Here is a 22,474-nt window from a genome sequence, read left to right as displayed (position 1 = left end):
AAAGATTTATAAAGTTTATTTATCTTTCTATCTATAATAGTTACACATTAAAACTTTTTATAATCCAGTTAATGTAAGTTCATGCACCTATAAAGTATAATAAGTATGATTAAACAAATTGCTATTGGAAACCTTAAAAGCACTTACCTGTACATGTTCGGGGGTCGATAAAGCATAAACCACCGCATCTACTACATCCGCAGGTTGTAAAATCGCTATTTTGTCGAACATTTCTTTAGCTTCCGGTAAGATATCCTTATTTAAAGTAGTCATCTCAGTAGCAACCAAACCCGGACTCACACTCTACAAAAATGCGTCAAAATCCAAACCCTTCCAACCCAAAACACTCACCGTAACTTTTATTTTCAACCCTAAAGAATTAAGTTCTTGCCTCAACGTCTCGGTAAGAGCGGTTACAGCAAATTTCGTCGCCGGATATATGCTAAAAGCATGCGATATCACTTGATGTCCAAGAGTACTGTTAATGTGTATAATATGTCCATTGATTTTGTGAGCCTGCATCATCTTCACTACTTCTCTTGTTATTATGGATAGACCCAAGACGTTCAAATCTAGAGTTGTTTTCATATCTTCGGTGGAGGTTTCGGTAAGTCCTTTTAGCAAAATGACTCCAGCACTGTTGATAAGAATGTGAATCGGGCCGACATTGTCTTCAACCCATTTTAAAGCTTTCAGAATTTCTTCTTCTTTGGTGATATCTGCTTTTACAGCGTATAGTTTTTCTTTAGCCGTGCAACTTTTGGCACGTTTTTCGATTAGTTCAACTCGGCGAGCAATTCCTACAACCTATTATGAATTTTTCTTTTGATATAATTTTAAAAACGAACATTAAAAGTACTTACAAATACCCCTTTTTCGATTAGTCGGTCTACTATAGCGGCACCAATTCCAGAACTAGCACCTGTTACTACGGCCACTTTGCCCACCCATTTTGCTATTGGTAGTACCATGGTTGTAAATTTTTGCTAAGCAATTGTGACTTTGTGTTTGTCTGGCGGTTTTATATACCTATTTGCGTCGTTCTGGCAATTAAAATAAAACGTATATGACAAAGTTATTAACACTGTTGGCTACTAATGAACATACTTTTTATCTTTATCGTGTTTTTTACAAGTAAAAATAATGTAAAAGTACTAAAAGGCTCCCTTGAATGAATCATACGTTTGATAACTTGTAATTCTGAATGTAAAGTAGAATAAATTATATACCTAAGCGATAAAACTTACTCGGTGGAACATAAAAATAAAACGATGTAGATGAAAAGGACTGAGAAGTTTAATCAGGTTTCGGTGAGTTGAAACTAGTCACTGACGCATTAGTTATATATATATATATTTTTTTTTTTTGATAAAATATTGTTTTGACAATGTGAAACACCACAAGATACTACTCACTACTCTCCCCTACATTACAACCGAGACACATCTAAAAATAAATAACTTTGACCTTGTCCACGCAATAGTAAACAGATGTTCATTCTTTACTCAAGCGCGATTTAGGACAAGCATTAAAGCAGTTAAATTAATTACGATAATTCAGATAAAAGTACAGTTTCAAACATATCACATATTAAATTCTCCAGAAGGTTCCTGTGTGCTTATAAAGTGCTAAAAATGTTTTTTGCGGACTCACCTACCGGTGATTTCATCATCGTAGTTATAACTCTATCAGTTATAATTGTCAGTGTATACAACTGGTTTTATCTACATTGGAACCGAAGAAATGTACCCTGCCTGCAAACAGATTTTTCTAGTTTGAACGAACACCTTGGCATCAAATTCAAACATGTCTATAATCTAATGAAACAAAACCAATGGAAACATGGAGGAGTTTTTATCCAAGTGACACCAATTTACGTTGTCAGGGATCTACATCTACTCAAAAACATCATGACTAAAGATTTCCAATACTTTCCACACCGTGGACTGTACTACAACGAAAAAGACGATCCTCTGAGTTGCCACATTTTCAACACCAGTGGCCCAAAATGGCGTCGTATGAGAACAAACCTCAGTCAGATCTTCACTCCCGGCAAACTAAAATCAATATTTCCGCTTCTTCTAAGCTGTAAAGAAATTCTGATCAAAAAGATTGAAACTGAAATAAACAGAAAAATACCCTTTGAAGCTAAAACAATTGCGGATAGTTTCATTGGTGATGTTATCGAGTCCTGCGTTTTTGGTCTAGACTGGCAAAATTTTTCCGAGCAATCACCCATACAACAATTCGGGAGAAAAATTTTCAGGCGATCACGTACCAGAAGAGTGAAGGGTTTCATAGTTGACAATTTTCCAAAACTTGGAAGAATTTTAAACATTGCTTTGATACCAAAAGACGCATCTACGTTCTTTCTGAAGATAGTTGAAGAGGCAATCGATTACAGGAAAAAGCAACACATTGTAAGACACGACTTTCTTCAAGTACTCACCGAACTGAGAAACGAAGATGGAAGCTATTTGAAAATTGAAGAAATAGCAGCTCAGTGTTTTATTTTCTTTCTGGCAGGGATGTCCACGTCACCGACTGCCATCAGTTTTGCTCTGTACGAGCTTGCGAAAAACGAAGATATACAAGAGAGTGTTCGAGAAGAGGTCGGAAAAGTTTTGGAGAAGTACCAAAACGTGATTACGTATGAGGCCATCCAAGAAATGAAATATTTAGAGCAAGTGTTAGATGGTGAGTTTGTCATGTCGAAGAGTTGGAGGTAAAAAGATATTTTAGAAACTTTAAGAAAGTACCCGCCGGCAGCATATTTAAATCGGAAGTGTGTAAAAGACTACAAAGTTTTTGGTACTGATGTGGTGATTGAGAAAGGTACTACAGTTGTGATTCCGGTTCTTGGTATTCACCATAATGAGGAATTTTATCCTGAGCCTGAGAAATTTGATCCTGAACGTTTTAATGACACAAATAAGGGTTTAAGAGAAAGTTATGCGTTTATTCCGTTTGGAGAAGGACCTAGAATTTGTATAGGTAAGAAAAAAAATTGTTGTTAAATGAGATCTATACGGTAAGGTTTTAGGTATGCGTTTTGGGCAGATACAATCAAAATTGGCATTAATTTCTTTGTTAAGAAATTTTAAGTTTACTATTAATAACAGAACACAAGAACCTTTGAAGATGAAAAAAAGTACTTTAGTACTGACTGCGGAAAGTGGAATTTGGTTGAATGCCAATAAATTGTAATTAACTTTACGGGTTTTTGTTTTATTCTATAAGCTTATCAATTGTCAATGTTTATAATGATGTTGGCCATATTTAACATCATTTTGAAATTTCTCTGTTCCTAAAACGGCCTTATCGTTAGTTCATGAACCTAGCATAAAAATAATTTATATTAATTAATAGTTAACACTCCAGCTTCTAAACTCACTTGAACATGTCCTGGCGTTGACAGAACGTAGACAACGCCATCAGCGATATCTTCAGCTTGCAAAATAGGTCGTTTATGAAATTCTTCTCTAACGTCTGATGGTAACTTTGTACCTAATGTGGTTAACTCTGTGGCTACCAGCCCAGGACTAATACTCTACAACAAAATACAGTCTATAGTCATATTTTTATAAGAATTATTATAATATAATGTATTTATTTAACACTACTTCCACTCACCGTAACTCTGATTTTAGTACCAAGACTGTTCAACTCCTGCCTCAACGTTTCAGTTAAAGCAGTAACAGCAAATTTAGAAGCCGGGTAGACATTGAACTGAGGAGAAAAAACTCGATGACCTGCCGCACTATTGATATGAATAATATGACCATCATCAATCTTGTGTTTCTTCATTGAACTTATTGCTTCTCTTGTAGCTATACACAAACCCAAAACATTCAGATCGAAAACTTTCCTCCAGTCTTCAGTGCTGGTATTTGTCAGTCCACCTCCAGTACCCGTTCCCGCATTGTTGATAAGAATGTGTACTGGTCCTAAATTATCGTCAACCCATTTGAAAGCACCCTGAATGTCTTCCTCTTTTCTTAAATCTGTTTTAATTGCGTAGAGTTTCCCTTTTTTGTTACTGAGAGTCTTAGCATGCTCTTCGATTAATTCTGGGCGACGTGCGAGTCCAACAACCTGTGAAAAGTGCGTTTAAATTCAAAAAAGTCGTTCAGATTTATCACTTACAATTAGGCCGTTTTCAACAAGTTGGTCAGCGATGGCAGCACCGATTCCAGCACTAGCTCCGGTTACAATGGCTACTTTGCCTACCCATCTATCCATAGAATTTGCCATTGTCGCAAGCTGCTCGTTATGTAGTGACCAGACTTGTCTTTTTACTACTCAACGTTGATAACTGTGTTTTAAAAATGTATAGGTTATCAGGTTCTGTAAACTCGAGATAACAGCCTATATAGTATTTTGTGTAAACAAGAATTTTTCATTTAGAATTTGGAAGATCTGACGAATTTTTACTTCTCGAGCGTAAGCCAAGAAAGTATTGCAATCGAGTCCATCAACTGACTTTCTATTTTTACGTTTTCTCGACCACTGATGACCCCCTAAATTATAAAACAACATTTTCAAGAAGGCAAGGCCGTGTATGGGAAAGGCAGCACACTGTAATTTCTATATCTATACCTTGAAACCGAAATTGGATCATATATACAGGGTGTTATTGAAAGGTACGTACAACAAAATTGACAGTCCTTCGCGAAGTCTAAGAAGTCTGAAAAACTTATGTTGTGTTATCAAAATTATAAGGGGAAAATTAACCTTTATCCAACCTTTTTAGACGCTACTGAACGATAAATAGGTAAAATTAATTTAATTTAGTAAATCCTAGCAACTGTAACAATAAAACTTTTGTCAAGACTAAATGTTGCAATAGAAACGAGAGATGATTTTTTTGACCAGAGGCGTACAACGAATTTGGACATAAATTTTAATAATTTTTATCTCGAAAAGGAGAACACTTTTACTTGAACTTTTTTTAACTTTTAGCACCCATACTTCGAGACCAATTCCCGATTTTATTTTGTACGTACCTTTCAATAACACGCTGTATATATATTTAACTTAAACTTTTTACCAAATCTTTATCTCCATTTTTAACAACGCGGTTTTTTCATTTTTGGATGCCAGAAAAAGGTTTTATATGTAGCCTTTTGGTGAGACAATTCTTTTGTAATCAAATAGTATAAGAAAGGAGATGATTTGTCTTGAATAATCGCGACGTCATCAACAGTTTTATTTTGATTATGTAAAAATGAAATTTTACCAAATTTATGGCAAAAACATTGAGCTATGCCCCGACTCATTCTTACATCCTCGGCGACTCAGAGTGCCAGAGAATATGTATTTGGTAATAAAAAATATCTTGACACTTTTCGCTAATTTTAACCGTTTGGTGAAAATGCTTGTTGTCAAACATCACTGCAGAATCGGAGTAATGCAACTGGTGTTGTATTTTGTGCTCACTGTGACAGTTTGACTACCGCTATTTAAGTGTCCAATAAATTTCAATGTGTCGTTAATAATAATTGCTCTTAACATGCAATGATGGAGTATTTAATATATGTATTTGAATTGCTATTTCTTGTCTTAATTTGTTCCGACTGAAAATTAGCAATGTGTATGAGTTGTGAGTGAATTCCGCTCAAATGTAACTACATTATTTTTCAGGTATCTAAAGAATTGCTTTGCACATAAGAGGGTAATCAAATTTTTTGACAACAACGGCCCTGCACTTAGTTTGCATTTGTCCTAATTATATTATTTTGTATATTAGCCATACCTAATATTGGGATTAGATGGTTGCCTGGTGTATTTAAAATAAAAAGGGTGAAATTTTGACAAATGGAACCATATTTGAAGAAATAACATTTATACCAGCACCTTGGTCTAAACTTATGAGCGTTCGTTTGTTAATAACATCAACGCAAATACATAAGAGAGATTTGGATCTCCCATAATTGCCCATTTGGGGTGAAACGGTTCTACAAGTTGCAACGAAGCGAATTTTCGCGGACCGGTGTTAAGATTTTTCACCAAGAAAAGCAGCCAAATAAAACATTTCTATATTAATCGACTTGTATACAGGAGTATGTCAAATACCCTGCCATAGACATAAAAATAATAGATTTCTCACTCTAAGGTTATTAAATACAAAATTAAGGAATTACATCAACAACCGGAAACTGCGACAAGTACCGAGAACCAGGGGTAAATCCGCGATTGTCCCGCCAACGCGACCAGAAAACGGGGATTCTTTTTCGAACCTTCACTTAGCTTGGAAGTGTTCTGCCCCGTGCTGTGGCGGTGGAAGCGGAAATGTCTTTTTGGAAGTGAAAACCGACCACCGCACCGTAAATACTGTTTTCCGATAATCGTTTATTAACGCATGCTTTTAGACAACCAGATATACCCCTCCCTACCTGAAATATTATATTTCTAAATGTCAAAAATTTACTGAATCAATTCAAAATGGACAATTAATTGTATAGAAATGGATTCTTTAACGCCTCCTTCACTAAATTTACTTCCCGGATAAGACAATGGGCTTTACCAAAAACCTATGATGAGTTTGTTGTATGGCGCGCCGGAAAGCAGGTGGTAAGTTGTATTTTTGCATCCTTCTCCGAAATTTCCCAAAAAGCAAGCTTGTGGCCAAAGTATTCTATGCTTCCGTCCACTTTAAGCATTCATCATGATTTGGAGATATCCAAATTTAAAAAACCACGGTGGTAGAAGTAAGGTGTGGAAACCTCATTCATAACTTTCCTCAAAATCATTGGTAGAAAACACAAATCGCGTGGTTTGGACTATATATCATTAGCTGTCCACACCGCAGCGACGTCTAGAGAGATCAGTTGAAATTAAGTAATAGAAAACTGCATTAAATCTTTGACATTTATGCCAATGGCATTTATTACCCAATCCCAAATGTCGAATCATCCACCAATCACACGATTCACACCAAAGACCAACCACAAACCGTAGTGCTGTGATTTATTTTCCCTCCAACGAATCTGTCACTTAATTCATTCATAAATACACTGACAAGTTGAAATGTTAATACATAGATGGACATACTGTGCTGCATACTATTTCGTAGTAAATAAGCCTACTGGGATGCGTGTTTTATTCAATAAATTGGAGCGGCTTGTTTCCACACCTTACTTCTACCACCGTGTAATAAACTAATAGGAGTAATATTTACAGTAAAGTCACTTGACATACACCTTGTAAAATTTTTATGACTTGAGCGGCTTAAGCCAAACTACCCTTATGAGTCAAACTGGCTATTGTAAGCTTTATGGTCCCGAACCGCAAGGATTATCCATTGTTGCCATAATGGAGCTGTGAAGTGAGTAAGTTATACAACAGCCAGTTTGACTTATAAGGGTGCTTTAGCTTAAGCCGCTTAAGTCATAAAAGTTTTAAAAGGTGTACATCAAATAAGTTTACTGTATTAAAAAACATGTTCACTTATGTGTTTGGTTGCATAACTCATATTTTCAATTTTCAGTAATTTAATAAAATTGCGATTACCGGAAAAGTATTGTAAACTAACTCGACTGTTAATTGGCGATTAATAATCTCAAATATTAACGCGCAAGGAACGAGCTCGCTAAAATATTTCGATTATTAATCGCCTTTATTAACAAACTTTTTGGTTAAATAGTGTAACGATTTTTAAATCTAAGCGCGCTCGGTGAGCAAGCTCTCGGAAGAGTGGAGTCGGTTTTTACGGGCGGCGAGAAAAAGAGGAGGTGAAGAGCGTTTTTTGAGCGAATTGAAATGCGGTGAAAAGCGAGATTTTGGCAAAATAAGGAACCAATAACAGCTAGGTGAGTGCCTATTTGGCCTAGAATATTTAAATAACAGGAGGAACTAGGTTCTATGTACGGGTGGCGTCGATTCGTGATTGGTTGCCGTCTCCGTCGTCACTGTCCCATACCCATCGATTCGTGGTTGGTTGCCGTCTCCATCGTTGCTGTCCCATACTATGGTAACATCTCCTAGGGGAGCTTTGAACACAAGAGGATCGCTCCGAAGTACTTCACCAGGAAAGAGCTTATGTAAATTTGCGGAAAGTAGCATGTAAGATCGTAAAATAAGTCTGTTGTCCGTTCGTCAATTCCTCTTCCTTGTTGGATTAACTACCCAGCTGGCGCCGAAAGGACCCCCCAACAAAAAAGGCCGGAGAACGTCAAAATCGCCACAATAGCTATTTGGGTTTTCCTGCCTATTTGCAGACCATTTTTTTAATCGCCGCCGCCGTTGAGCACATTGCGTTTTCCGCCGCCGCGCTCCCCTCCCGGGTCGCCATACCAACCCGGCGCGATTTCCCGTTCTAGGGTCGCCGCCCCTAGCGCCAGGAGGAGCCCGTCTCGAAGGAAGTTGACGTTCAGGAGGGAATGACCGTGCCGGACATTTTGTTCCTTTTTTTCTTGTTTTGTTAAAACCGTATTTTTTTTAAGATTAACGTAAGATTATTTTAGCCGTGTAGCTGGTGGCAAGGAATAAAATCCCGATTGTTGTTAGTAAAATTCCTCCGTTTTACTTCTTGTTTCCGCGGGCGCTCACCAGACCACTAGGAGAAGTGTGACTCCGGCTTTAGAGCCATCCCGGTGCCCAAGTACCACTGCTCCTGACTGAAGGCGCCCCCCACCTGTTACTTTCTCAGCGGCTTGGCACACCACCCCCATACGATATCGGCGAAATTCCAGACCGTCACGGGGAGTTTGGTGGCACAATCGTCGCAGCCGATATGGAGATGGACCTGGAGGAGTTGGTCACGTCTCTCCCGACCGTCATCAATGAGATCGTAGACACCGATCCCTACCGCCTCCATATCGACGCCGACGTTTGGGTACGTGGTGGCGAAGTCGGCTGCAGCGATTTTGGTGACCTGGAACTTTTCGCTAACCAGGCCTGCCATCCCACCACCGTAATTTCGCGTCCGGTGATGCCAGCGCCGTTCCCATGGCCAGCCTCCACCAGCGCTACGCCCCATTGTAACTTGTTCGTCCCGCCTCTGGTGAGGTCCTCAACAGCCGAATCGACGAGCCAAGTACGTAGATGTATATATGTAATACAGGAACCTGCCCCGTCTTTGACTGTTGCCCCAACCGACAGCTACGAGACCAATCGCGCCGTCTCCGATTCACGAATTTCAACCGCCACCGCCCAAGCGTCCGCCTCTCGTGCTGCCACTGGCACCGACACCACCCCGTTTGAATCATGCTGGATGGTACTGGACACGGTTCTGATACCACTGTCTGGTAATGACCTTTCGTCAGCTAGCTTTTTGAAAGCAACCACAAAATGAATGTTCCCGAAATATCCTCTCAAACGGACAACCCCTTGAAAGTAACTACTTTTAAGTTTTTGAGAGAGTTATTCTCAAATGGACAGGTTAATGTTAATTATATGACGAACTTGAGAAAAAAAAGTGGTGTCACATATTTTTTTTATTTCATGTACCTAGACCTCGATAGTAATATTATTAGAGTAACAGTCAGTGGGAGATGAACTGTAATTGCCCTAATTACAAGCTTATAGGTACTACTTATGTCCGTTGATTTTATGGGTCTTCACAGTGCCAGAATATTCAAATCGAGGACTTTCTTCATATTTTCGGTCCAAGTGTCGAGAAGGCCACCCATTGAGGTGGTTCCAGCATTGTTGATAAGAATGGAAAAAGACCTGCGTTATCTTCAAGCCATTTCAGAACACTTAAAATCTTCTTCTTCACTTAAGTCTGCTTTAATAGCGTAGAGTTTTTGCTTCTTTGTTAAATTTTTGGAGCGTTTTTCGATTAATTCGGTTCGGCAAGCAATTGCTACTACATGAAATAGAATTGGTTATGGGAACTACTGTTTGAAGTAGTTTGTAATTACAATCACTCCTTTTTCTAGAAGAGCATCTACTATTGAAGCACCAATTCGAGCATTAGCACCCGTTGCTACTGCTACTTTATCCATCCATTCAGCCATTGAGCAGTGGCGGCTCGTGAACTTTTCTTCAGAGGAGGCTCAAATTTGAAAGGCACTACTTTTTATATCTTTTATTATCTGAATAATTTTTTTCGTCATGCCCACGAAAAGAACACTCTTGCGTTGACAGATAAATTATATTGCATCGATTAGTCTTTTCAAAATTGCCCAATTTTCACCAACTTTCTCGTAATAGTTCTCCCTTTTATGAGCCGAATCTAAATTATTGGCAATGTTTTGCTTACCAAGCATTTCTAATTTAATCTAAGAAAATATGTGTTCCTGTGATTTTTCATGTCTTTCTATAGCTCGTGACAAATTTTGTAAATTATTATAGCCTGTTTTACCCCAAGCGGAAGATTTATCACTAATACACAATTCCAACAGTATAATTTGTTTCTTAAAACTGAAGCCGTTAACTATTTAGTTTTATTATAATTATTTTCATGAAATGCTCTGTTTTGTTTCTAATTGTAACTGTCAATACCATTAATGGGAGTGATGGTGTTGGTCTTCCCTTTTATACCCTTACCTACGTAAAGCCTAAACACCACCACCACTGAACAGGGAGCTCGCGAAACCACCTCAATGTTTTTCCTACTTACACCCGATTGCTCCAACTAATAAGAAAGAGATAAAGTTATCTGTACGACTTGATCTGAAAAGAGATGAACTAGCCGGAGGCTAGCGGCTTGGAGCGGCAGTGCAATCAACGTTTTAGCCAATGCAATACACACTGACGATGCGTCAAGGTCACGGTCTCATTATTCAGATGCATCGTCGTTCGGAGGCTAGCGGCTAGCAAGCCTCTGCCGCTGAAACCAAACGCGGAGTGGTGTGAATGTGAATTATGATTGTGAGGGCACAAATATAAATTTTTCCGACATTTTAACCTGATATATGATGAAAGTAAATGAAATCCAAGAAAATATTCTGAAAAATGACAAATGTCTACAAAAATATAAATTCTTTCATCGAAAAAAATTAGAGGAAGCTCAGCTCCAAAAATAGAGGAGGCTCAGCCTCCCCTGCCTCCTCTGAGGAGCCGCCACTGCCATTGAGTGAACCATTTTGCAAGGTTTTTCGTGAACGCGACGCCTTTATAGTGTTCAACAATTTTATTTAATATTGCTATCATGACACTGCAAATTTTTAGCACTGATTAACACTAAAGGTGATTGTGTTTACATATTGCTATTGAATTGTCAGATTACAATTTTATTGTATTGGGTCTATATAGACCATCTCATGTAGACTATATTAACTTGAACATCTTTTTTCAGACACTTGATCTTATATTGAGCCATTATTCTCAGGTAAGAAATAAATCTCTAATTGTACTGGGACATTTTAACATACACTTTGAAAAAGACGATGACAGAAGCCTTAAATACCTGCTGGATATCTTGAACAGTTATAACATGGCTTATTTAATTAAACAACCTACTAGAATTACTTCTTGTCTCGATAACATTTTAGTAAGTAACGATCATATAATATAAACAAATGTTTTACTCATGTTTTTGAGGAGTATATCTCAGATCAATCTGGTAAGCTTCTGAGGATAAACTGTGAGCAGCATGCACCGCATCTTTTCGTCTGTTAACATTAAGTTTATTAAATTTTTATCAGGACAAACCTGGGAAAGGGTCTATACCTCAGATGATGTCAATCTTGCTTATAATATTTTTAGCATTACGTTAAATTCTCTATTTCAGGAAGCTTTCCCATTTAAGAAAGTATGGTCTACTTATAAAACTAAAGGTGACTTTACTCATGTAGCACCGATATTAAGAGACTTACGGGAGCAAGTCTCGGTTCTTGGTGAATTAGCTAAAAAATACGATGTCTTCAAGGGTATCTTTTCTCTTATAAATAGTAAATATCAACACAAACTTAGTGAGGTAAAATAGGCTATCAATGGTGAACGTGTTAAAAAAGCCAACAACAAAAACAAAGAAATATGGCGTATAATAAAAAGCTGTACAAATAATTCTGACCGGGGTCCCTCTCAGTTACTGGATAATGGTGTAGCTCTAAGTTCGGCTGAAATTGCAAATAAATTCAATAGCTACTTTGCTGACGCTGCAGCTAAAGCAGTGAGTTCGTTAACAGATACAATTGACTTTGACTTTATTTATTATTATTATTATTATTATTATTATTGAAATACGGGAACTCAACAGGTATGTAACCCATTTACCGAGATCCACAACTGCCAAAAAGAAAACAAATTTAATGAAATAAATAAAAGAAACAAAGAAAACCCAAACACATAGAAAGAACTAAATAGATAATTAAGATAGAGTTTGGAGTTTTTTTTTTAATATCACCTGGTTTGCAACAAAATATGTCAATAGTTTCTTCTACATTCAAATAGTTCATAATTGCCAGATACAATGGCGAAGATTTTAACATATTAGTTCTAGAATGAGGGAGTTCAAAAATTCTGCCACTCCTTAAGTTGGATCTAGGCACACGTAAGTAAATTTGGCACACGAGAGCAGGACAATTAATGACATTATTAATAATGTTTGATAGAAGAATGATACGCTACGTCTTTTTACCAGACTTGGCATTTGAAATCTAAATAGCAAAAGATCATTTGGAAAACCTTGAACAGGATAAACACCATCCTCCAAAAATGCAATAAATTTAAGAAAGCGTCGCTGCACTTTTTCTACACTGTTGATATGAATATTATAAATAGGATTCCAAACTACAGATGCATATTCAAGTCTAGACCGAACAAAACTAAAATATAACATCTTCAACGAATCTATCACCTCTATTCCTTTGGAGTTGCGAATGATAAAGCCAAGAGATTGGTATGCCGACGCAACGATACATTCAATATGCTGTATGAAATTCAACTTTAGGTCAAATGTAACTCCTAAATCTTTTATATGGTGTAGTCTTTTCAAAACGTTACTAGCTAAGGAATAATCAAAATCGATAGTATTTTGCTTTCTTGAATAAGTCATGACATAACACTTACTATAGTTTAGTGGAAGATTATTACTTACAGACCAGTCACTTAATGTATCCAGATTACGTTGAAGATTAAGGCAGTCACTCCAATTTCGAATTTGCTGGAAAATTTTTAGATCATCAGCATAAATTAGGCATTTCGCTGTTAAATGTAAAGTTATGTCATTAATAAACATACTAAATAATAGAGGCCCAAGAACCGAGCCTTGAGGCACACCTGAAAGTTGTTCATACCATTTAGACCGATAACCATTCAAAAAGACATACTGAGTTCTACCCAAGAGGTAAGAATTTATTAAAGTTATCAAATGATCTGAGAAACCAAAATATTTCAGTTTAATCAACATAAGGCGATGATCTATACGGTCAAACGCCCTGGAAAAATCAGTATAAATACAGTCCACCTGACCCTGTTCGTCTAACACCTCAGATAAATATTGTGTCTTTAGCACCAAATTAGTCACCGTAGACCTACCTTTCACAAAACCATGCTGACTATCTCTGATCATATTCGAAACATGTGGATAGATTAAAATATGAAGGACATGTTCAAAAACTTTTGCCAGATTGTTAATTATTGTTATGGGTCGATAATTGGTAACATTAGATCTATCGCCATTTTTATAAATAGGAGTAATCCTCGACTGCTTCCACACATCAGGAAATGTGGATGTACGCAAGATTATGTTAAATAATATTGTCACCGGTTTTGCCAAAATTGGCGCACAATCTTTCACTAAGAATGATGGTATTAAGTCCGGTCCTGCAGTCATAGTTGGTTTCAATTTACGCATAGCTTTGAATACAATTTCTTCATCGAAGTTCTCTATATTGAGGTAGTCGATACTTGGATCATTTGAACTATTGTAATCAAAATTTTGAACAGAATTAGAGATATTAAAAGCTGTTTTAAAGAAATCTGCAAAGGTTTCCACAATGTTCTGGGGGCTGTTTAAAGCATTTTCTTTATAAGACATCGTAGTAGGAACAGATGAAATGTTGTTTTTGGCCTTGATGAATCCCCAAAACCTTTTCGGATCGTTTTTAACATTAGCTGAGACATTACGCATGTATATCAAATAAGCATCTTTAACAAGTTTTTTTATGTCCCTTCTCAGTGCTTTGAAATTTTCATGAGCAATTACACAGTTCGTTTTCTTAAATTGCAGCCAAAATTTATATTTTTGTTTGATCAGATTAATTATATTTCTATTGTACTAAACTGGATAATTACCGGCAGGTTTTTTCTTTGTAGGCACACATTTGCGTAAAATTGGATGTATGGCATCATAAAACATAGTAACTGCATCATGTATATTATTTAAATTCTTAAGAAAATCAAAATTAAGTTCTGCTAGTTCTGTGTAAAGATCAATTAAATTAGCTTTTTTAAAATTAAATTCCAAAATATGATCCCCATGTTTCTGTTTTTTTGTTTTTTTATAGTGTTATTCCTCTGCAATCTAATTCGTTCTTCTTTTATCCAGTAACTGTTGTCGATATACATCATGCTATTGAAAAGTTAAAAAAGACCAACTCTGCAGGCGACGACGGCATCTCCAATAACTTACTGAAAAGTATCGTCGACTATGTAGCCTTCCCACTTGTTCATATCATTAACTTGTCTTTTGAAAGGGGCGAATACCCTGAAGCCCTGAAGACAGCTCTAGTTTTACCTTTATTTAAAAAAGGAGATCCTAACTTAGCAGAAAACTACAGACCTATTAGTTTATTATCAAGCATAGGGAAAGTATTTGAAATTATTGTAAATGATAAGATATTATGTTACTTCGAAAAACATAACCTGCTTAACCAACAGCAGCATGGTTTTAGGAAAAATTTAGGTGTGGACACAGCCCTAAGTAAATTTATTGACACCATCCACTCGTCCATGGATAACAAATTGGTTACCCTAGGTCTATTCATTGAATACTCAAAGGCATTTGACACTATGTCGCATCAAATTTTACTCCAGAAACTGAAAAGGCTCGGTTTCCATGGCGTGCCCCTTCAATGGTTTACCTCTTACATTTCCAATCGTACACATAAGGTATTATATGATAATTCATCTGTATCTGACTCAAGAACGGTCAATATCGGTGTCCCGCAAGGGTCCATTTTGGGACCTACTCTTTTTATTTTATTCACGAATGATCTGGCACGATATATAGAAACAGGCTGTAAAGCACTGCAGGTGTACTGTGCGGATGATGCTAATTACTTAATAACCGGGTGGGATTTCGTCACAGTTATTAGTACGCTTCAAACTTTATATGAAAGAGTTCTTTTCTGGTCGGTAAAAAGTAAGCTAAATGTAAACAACGATAAAACTGCATGTGTTTTGTTTGATAAGAGTAGCCATAGTACAATATTGATCGATGATGCACTCAAATCTATTAATCATAATCTTCAAGCACAAGCCTCTACAAAATACTTGGTGTTTACATTGATTACAAACTTTCCGGGGCACCTCATATTGATATCATCTGTGGAAAGCTTTCTCATGTTTGCTATATGTTAAAAAATGCATCGCTGCACTGCAGTAAAGAAATCTTAAAATCCTTGTACTTTGCTTGTTTTCAGAGTATCATTATGTATGGAGTAGAATACTGGTTTAGATCTTCAGAAGCCGAAACAGTCAGAGTATTTAAGCTTCAAAAATGGGCAATAAGAATTCTAGTTAATATAAGGAAACGAGACTCCTGCCGACATCAGTTTAAAAATCAGAAAAATTTTGACGTTTCCTACTCTGTATATTTTCAAAGTGTTGTGCTTTGCTTTTAAAAACAAAAGCCTTTTTACTACGTGTGGGGATAACCACTACTACGAAACACGTAACAGAGATCATTTATTACCAGAGAAACACTCTACTGGATTGTATCAGAAAAATTTGCATTATAATGCCTGTAAGTTCTTCAATGCATTGCCTCAGGTAATTAAGGATATAAATAATGTGCACACCTACAAGAGAAATGTAAAGCAATTACTATTTGAAAAAAACTGCTACTGTTTATCTGACTACTTTTTGTAATGTGTGTAACTATACGTAAATCGTCTTTCTTTTTTCGTTATTCTGTATTGTATTGTCTTGACGCATATTAACATATATATCTGTTGTATGTTTTTTATTAAATATATATATATTTTTTATTCTTGTATGGTTATTGTTGGGTAGGTACATTTTATTGAAGGTACAACAGTTTCGATTTTTATATCGCTAATTTACGAAGATGCTGTTAACTAGTTTATTTAAAATGAAACTAATTACAAAATAATCCAAAAAGTGTTCCCTAATTTAAACTCAATGAAATCTTTCGCATGAAAACTAGCGAAAATAGTTTGACCGTACCCATAAACGATGTCTAATTCCAAAAATTTTTTCACATTATTTGCAAATTTTTTCTGTTCTATTTACAGTCTCTGTTACACGTGAATTGCTCTTATCAGTTTCTTAGATCCTTTTTTTTACATTTGTAACTTAATGTTAATCGGTATATCTCCAAGAAGTTACAGTTTTAACAACAATTCTTCTTTCAATTAGAAAAAACCTGTCTTCAAACACCGATTGAAATATTGTATATCTATGGTGCTACAAAAAATTCACCAATAAAAATGACAAATTTTCTGAAAAAAAAAATGATATGTAGATAGTAAAACGCTAATCAAAACTTGTCTGATCATCTCCACCCACAACTTGATAACATAGCTCAAAATTTTGCCTACTAAACATCATTTAAATTTCATAAAACACATACTACTATGCTTGTGGTTTATAAGTCCGCCTTTAATATTACATTAAATAAAAAAATAAAATAATTAAATTTAATGTTAGCAGGGTGAACGAATGCCAAACTTTACAAACGATGGACCATAGGAAGTGTATTTATTTGAAAACTAAGTAGTATTTTTTGATTTTGCATGAATTGTGGCAAAAGCCTTAAAGTTTTTAGAGTTGTTTTTATTTTTAATTTCCATTTTTGGAATATAATTTACTTTATAATAGATATTAATATCGTTACAGGATAAATCCATGGACCGGTTAGGTATTAGTCAGCCGACTCTTGAATATGCGCACATAATGTAGATAATTGGTAGAATTATTGTCACTGTGCATTATATATAGGTAGTTAGTAGTTGTGTATTCATCGTGTTAGGTAATAATAAATTTCATTTGATTTATTGACGAAAAGCATGTCCTTTACAATATATTATACAAAGTCGACTTGGATATATTGAAATTATCAAAAAAAAAAAAAAAAATCACTACACACTAAATTGCAAGTCGACAGAAGATTATTCACCGAACAACGCAATGCATACTTGCTTGAATAAAAATCAATAGAACAAAGGAACTGATCTGACTGTATACTGTGAGACATTTAAATAAACAGAGAAGGTCGCATTTTAAACGTGGAACAAATTTTGACGAATTCACGAATTATGTGTTCGTATTTTAATAATAAATCGCTATAAAAATGTACAGTTCAATTTAAAAATACAAAGCTGACCACGTTCTGCAAAAAACTAAACGTCATTTTTTTAGTAGATTGCGCCATATTTTATATCTTTACACGTAAAACCAATGTATATGTACTAGAAGGTACCTCTGAATGAATCATCCATTTGATGATTTGTAATTTTGAATGTAAATCAGAATAAACTACATAAATATATAAGCGATAAAATAGATCAAAACCTTCTCGGTGGAATAAATAGTATATTACGTAATAAGAGTTGTAAGAAGCATCTTACGCACGAATGGAAAAAGTTGCGCACGAGCCGCGAAGCGGCGAGTGCGTATTTCCATGAGTGCGTAAGGGCTTTACAACTCGAATTATGTACTATACTTTTTCTACGAGCACAGACAAAGGAAAAAATATTTTCTATCATTTTATTCATGAACATTAACAGTTTAGTTTTATTAGATATTGTAATTATTTGTAGTAATTGTTTATTGTCACTGTACAGTTGTTAAACACAAGGGAATGGTCGGTAGTATTAGTTTTGTGGCTACTTGTACTCTGACTACAGGATGCAGTCACATTATGTTCTGAAATAGCGACATGATTATTTGATGTAGTAGGACTGTTGTTTATCGCAGATGCGATTTTTAGTGAATTGTCGGTTTTATTTTTCACTGAATTGTCTACATAGCCTTCAGCTACCGACGACGACCGCCATCCACCATGCCTTTTTAATGCTAGTAAATCACCACCAGCATCAACTAGGATGGTGGCAGACGATCGCCTGAAACAATGACCAGTGTATTGTTTTGGATCTGGTAAACCAAGATATTCTGCTATATTTTTTGGTACACTACCAATCTTATTTATGCCGACACACTGCTTGGTGCATTTTTGGTTTATGTAATTTAAAAAGAAAGGTAGTGATTTTGTATCATCTCCTGAAGGACGTAGGTTCATGTACTTCTTACAAGTTGGATAAAAAGTTTTAGGTACAACAAAAAAACGTTGGGTTTTTGTTTTTGAATCAGGAATTGTGATAATTAATGATTCTCCAGTATCTTGCACATGTTCAGGTTTAATATTTCGCAACTCCTGTTTTCTGCATTCACCACTAACCGCAATGATAAGAACAACCTAAAACAAAAGTTATATTTATGAGGTTATAACATAGATGTGAGATACCTTCATAAATAGATATTGCGTATCCGGAGCATTTTGTAAAAAATCATTTATATTTTTGTTTGTTAAAGTTTTTGACTTTTTGCTCTTAAAGCCATCTGCTTTTCTTTTTAGTAGAGCTATTAATTTAGGATAAGTGGCAATGTTGATTTTGTCATGTTTTATGTTTATTGTAGCCCTTAACATTGAATATACCGCCCAAAGAGAAGATGGTTTCATTGTAAGTTGACAACTCTTCAAAATATGCCAACATTACGTTTTCTGCCAACGAATTTACTTAATTTTTTATTTTCCATTCCATAAATTTTTGGTAGACGATTTCATATCTTTCACGCGACTTTGTGGGCAATAGATTGTCGATAGCCGTTTTGGCCTTTTCAATTATCTCCGGCGGCGTGCAAATTAATTCATCACTATCGCTAGACATTTTAGACTACAATTAAATAGAATCCGTAAAAAGTGAGAAATGTTGATATTTTTTGCAGTAAATGTTACCTTATTCGTTTTCTTCTTTTAAAATTCTTTCATTATGCCCATTTTATTAACAGTAACGCTGACAGTGCATCACAATTTTGTATTTGCCTGTCCGTCTTGTCATTTTCACTACCAACCTAAACTGAATAAATCGAAAAATCCCTAACTGTGCGATTTGCTTTTCTTACGCACGCTATGCGTAAGGACACACATACATAATTAGCGAGTTGTGTGATCTTAACGATTTACAGTGGTGATCGTAGAAAAAAAATACAATATAGACTAAAGAACTGAGGAGTTTAATCAGGTTTCGATGAGTTGAAACAAGTCACTGATGCATTAGTTATAATTTTTTTTTATAAAATACCGGCGCTTCATGAGTAATGCCGAGCCTTACAAACTTTAAATGCAACCAGTAAAACATATTGCACTGCTAATAAGATATTTTTTGTGCAAAGGCGGATTAAGTTTTATATGTAATTTTTTTTGTTGTCAACATCTGTGATGCCTTCGAAAATATATTTTGTGTTGCATTTCCAATCCTGTGAGGTTCGGCAATACTCATGAAACACTCTGTATTTTTTTGTTGTGAAACACACAAGGTACTACTCTCCCCTACAGAGACAGATCTAGAAATAAATAAATTTGACCTTGTCCATGTAATAGTAAACAGATTGTGGCGGCACAATAACACGTTGGTAAGCAGAGTAAAGATAAGTTGTCTTGTGGTGTAGTGGTCAGCATACCTGCCCGGAATGCAAGGAGACGTGGGTTCGAATCCCACCGAGGCACAACATTTTTCTCTGCTTACCTACACAGATGTTTATTCTTTACTCAAGCGAGAATTAGGACAAGCATTAAAACAGTTAAATATAAGTACGATAATAATTCTTGTACTTTGGTACTGACTGAGGAAAGTGGAATTTGGTTGAATGCAATTAAATTGTAATTATGTTTACCGGTTTATATTTTATTTTATAAGGTTATCAATTGTCAATGTTTTCTATGACATTTACTACTGATAAGGGAACGACTATCTATGCAGTTATACAATACCTGAGGTAAACCTACGTCATGTTTGGAATTTTTTGCTGCTAAAACGGTTTTATCGTTAGTTCGTAAACTTAGCAAAAAATAATTTGTATTAATTAATAGTTAAGACTACAGACTCTAAACTCACTTGAACATGCCCTGGCGTTGATAAAACGTATACAGCACCGTTAGCAATATCTTCGCGTTTCATAATAGCTCGCTTATGAAATTACTCTCTAACGTCTGATGGTAACTTTGTACCTAAAGTGGTTAGCTTTGTAGCTACCAATCTAGGACTGATACTGTACAACAAAATACAATCTATTGTTATATTATATAGATATTGCGAGTAGGTACTTATTATAATATAATGTATTTATGTAACTCTAGTTCCACTTACCGTAACTCTGATTTTAGTACCAAGACTGTTCAACTCCTGCCTCAACGTTTCAGTCAAAGCAGTAACAGCAAATTTAGAAGCCGGGTAGACATTAAACTGAGGAGTATAAACTCGATGACCACCCACACTGTTGATGTGAATAATATGACCGTCATCAATCATGTGTTTCTTCATTGAACTTACTGCTTCTGTTGTAGCTATACACAAACCCAAAACATTTAGATTGAAAACTTTCCTCCAGTCTTCAGTGCTGGTATTTGTTAGTCCACCTTCAGTAGCCGTTCCAGCATTGTTAATATGAACGTGTACTGGTCCTAAATTATCTTCAACCCATTTGAAAGCACCCTGAATATCTTCCTCTTTTCTTAAATCTGTTTTTAATAGCATAGTGTTTCCCTTTTTTGTTGTCGAGAGTCTTAGCACGTTCTTGGATTAGTTCTGGGCGACGTGCTAGTCCAACAACCTGTGAAAAGTGTGTTTAAATTCAAAAAATTCATTTTCATGATTTACAATTAGGCCGTTTTCAACAAGTTGGTCAGCGATGGTAGCACCGATTCCAGCACTAGCTCCGGTTACAATGGCTACTTTGCCTACCCATCTATCCATAGAATTTGCCATTGTCGCAAGCTGCTCGTTATGTAGTGACCAGACTTGTCTTTTTACTACTCAACGTTGACAAAACTGTTTTAAAAGTGTATAGGTATAGGTGAGAGCTCGTCGATTAACCCTCACTACATGCACTTCATAGTCGTCCGTAAGACGGCAACGTGAGACTGCATGCATAGCCATCGTTTCGGCCGCACGCCTCTGCTGACTAGTGGTGGGAGTCAAAAACTTTAAACCGCCTGACGTTGGTATCACGTTCTGTAAACTCGAGTTCACAGTTTAGTATTTTGAGTAAACAATAATTTTTCTTTTAGAATTTGGAGGATCTGACGAATTTTTAAAATAGTTGTTTGCTTTAAGTTCTTAGGGTTGTAAGTTGCAATAGTCAAACGAAACTAATGCGCTTACTAAGAGAACAGAGATAAACAAACAAAGAACGTGCAAAAATGATGAAAGTGTTTAAAAATACGAAGAGTGTTATTTTCGACGCAAACAAAAATTGAAGGTCTGATAAAAATCATGAATAAGCCAAAGATGCAGATGATGACAATTATGGAAAAATAAAGTTAATATTCGAAAACGCAAGTAAGCATGGGATATTTGCTAAAGGAAAATTGAGAAAAGAAAAAAAGAACAAACTCATGGCTTCTTAAAGTATAAAAACCTGTTTAATATAATATAAACGCTGCTTTGGAGTTTTGAAAAATCGAAAATAACAAATAAAAAAACATGAAAGAACAGATGGATATAAAAATAAAAATTATACAGAACGAGTACACGAGGACAATGGGAACAATGAAAGATTATTAAATTGAATTAAAAAAATTGTTTACCAAATTATATATAATTAACTAAGGGAAATATAGATAAGAACCATTCCGATGGAACGAGCTTTAGTATAAAAAGTGGAAATTAAATCGGTTCATCCCCATGGGAGCTACGGTGTCACAATGAAACACACACAAAGACAAAGGGGTCAAAGCTACAACACCCCTATTTTTCTATCGGGGGTTAATAAACACATGTACCAATTTTTGGGAAATGGATTTTGGATTGCGTTGCCAATTCTGTTAGGCTCGCTATTACTCCTGAATCACCCTGTAGACATTTGTCGGACTTATGTTTGTGTGTACAGGTTTTTTTACAATCGCTACCTAACAGTTCGTACGTCACGTAGTTTAAAATTATGCACATTTATACAAGCGTTATGTAAGCTTAATACTAAAAAAATATAATCACATTGAATTCATTGAGATTTATCTTAATCAAAATCCAAAATTTGCTTAAAATATTTGCAACATTTTAAATTCTATAAGGTGATTTCATCATTTACAGTCAAATATGAATAGCAAAATTAAAAACCT

General features: G+C 35.7%; 4 protein-coding genes across 5 annotated transcripts; 2 read left to right on the top strand and 2 right to left on the bottom strand.

Moving 5' to 3' along the window:
* Positions 1-1,155, bottom strand: LOC135125735 (farnesol dehydrogenase-like). The gene is made up of 4 exons (XM_064051393.1): positions 864-1,155; positions 352-807; positions 148-303; positions 1-87 (listed from the first exon to the last, which is right to left on the bottom strand). Exons 1-4 carry the CDS (start codon positions 969-971, stop codon positions 58-60), a joined length of 750 nt encoding a protein of 249 aa, XP_063907463.1. The 5' UTR covers positions 972-1,155; the 3' UTR covers positions 1-57.
* Positions 1,156-1,493: 338 nt separating this feature from the next.
* Positions 1,494-5,745, top strand: LOC135125733 (probable cytochrome P450 6a23). Its single transcript, XM_064051390.1, has 4 exons — positions 1,494-2,697; positions 2,743-2,994; positions 3,044-3,203; positions 5,644-5,745. Exons 1-4 carry the CDS (start codon positions 1,635-1,637, stop codon positions 5,726-5,728), a joined length of 1,560 nt encoding a protein of 519 aa, XP_063907460.1. The 5' UTR covers positions 1,494-1,634; the 3' UTR covers positions 5,729-5,745.
* LOC135125734 (farnesol dehydrogenase-like) lies at positions 3,208-4,303 on the bottom strand. The gene is made up of 4 exons (XM_064051391.1): positions 4,147-4,303; positions 3,634-4,095; positions 3,395-3,550; positions 3,208-3,337 (listed from the first exon to the last, which is right to left on the bottom strand). Exons 1-4 carry the CDS (start codon positions 4,252-4,254, stop codon positions 3,308-3,310), a joined length of 756 nt encoding a protein of 251 aa, XP_063907461.1. The 5' UTR covers positions 4,255-4,303; the 3' UTR covers positions 3,208-3,307.
* Positions 5,746-7,496: 1,751 nt separating the features above from the next.
* Positions 7,497-9,377, top strand: LOC135125577 (uncharacterized). Of its 2 annotated transcripts, none has more exons than XM_064051222.1 (3): positions 7,497-7,811; positions 7,859-8,064; positions 8,132-9,377. In XM_064051222.1, the coding sequence occupies exon 3, from the start codon at positions 8,735-8,737 to the stop codon at positions 9,293-9,295; it is 561 nt and encodes a 186-aa protein (XP_063907292.1). In that variant the 5' UTR covers positions 7,497-7,811; positions 7,859-8,064; positions 8,132-8,734; the 3' UTR covers positions 9,296-9,377. The 2 variants fall into 2 exon arrangements, with proteins under 2 accessions (XP_063907292.1, XP_063907293.1); XM_064051223.1 differs by having other exon boundaries at positions 7,859-9,037; positions 9,103-9,377.
* The last annotated feature ends 13,097 nt before the right edge of the window (positions 9,378-22,474 follow it).

Source organism: Zophobas morio, unplaced genomic scaffold (assembly GCF_036711695.1).
Source record: "Zophobas morio isolate AGI-343-1 ecotype UQ-CSIRO unplaced genomic scaffold, CSIRO_AGI_Zmor_V1 ptg000009l, whole genome shotgun sequence".
In the NCBI taxonomy this organism is placed as follows: domain Eukaryota; kingdom Metazoa; phylum Arthropoda; class Insecta; order Coleoptera; family Tenebrionidae; genus Zophobas; species Zophobas morio.
The sequence above is the reverse complement of the archived record's forward strand: the minus strand, read 5'-3'. Positions and strand labels throughout refer to the sequence as shown.

Excerpts from the sequence above, each read along its gene's own strand:
- LOC135125735 (XM_064051393.1), bottom strand. The coding sequence starts at position 971 with ATGGTACTACCAATAGCAAAATGGGTGGGCAAAGTGGCCGTAGTAACA. Across the intron at positions 304-351 it reads GGTTGAAAATAAAAGTTACG|AGTGTGAGTCCGGGTTTGGT; the intron begins GTGAGTGTTTTG and ends GCATTTTTGTAG. Across the intron at positions 88-147 it reads CGACCCCCGAACATGTACAG|GTGCATGAACTTACATTAAC; the intron begins GTAAGTGCTTTT and ends TATACTTTATAG.
- LOC135125733 (XM_064051390.1), top strand. The coding sequence starts at position 1,635 with ATGTTTTTTGCGGACTCACCTACCGGTGATTTCATCATCGTAGTTATA. Across the intron at positions 2,995-3,043 it reads AGGACCTAGAATTTGTATAG|GTATGCGTTTTGGGCAGATA; the intron begins GTAAGAAAAAAA and ends GTAAGGTTTTAG. Across the intron at positions 3,204-5,643 it reads TGGTTGAATGCCAATAAATT|GTATCTAAAGAATTGCTTTG; the intron begins GTAATTAACTTT and ends ATTATTTTTCAG.
- LOC135125734 (XM_064051391.1), bottom strand. The coding sequence starts at position 4,254 with ATGGCAAATTCTATGGATAGATGGGTAGGCAAAGTAGCCATTGTAACC. Across the intron at positions 4,096-4,146 it reads TTGTTGAAAACGGCCTAATT|GTTGTTGGACTCGCACGTCG; the intron begins GTAAGTGATAAA and ends CACTTTTCACAG. Across the intron at positions 3,338-3,394 it reads CAACGCCAGGACATGTTCAA|GTTCATGAACTAACGATAAG; the intron begins GTGAGTTTAGAA and ends TTTTTATGCTAG.
- LOC135125577 (XM_064051222.1), top strand. The coding sequence starts at position 8,735 with ATGGAGATGGACCTGGAGGAGTTGGTCACGTCTCTCCCGACCGTCATC.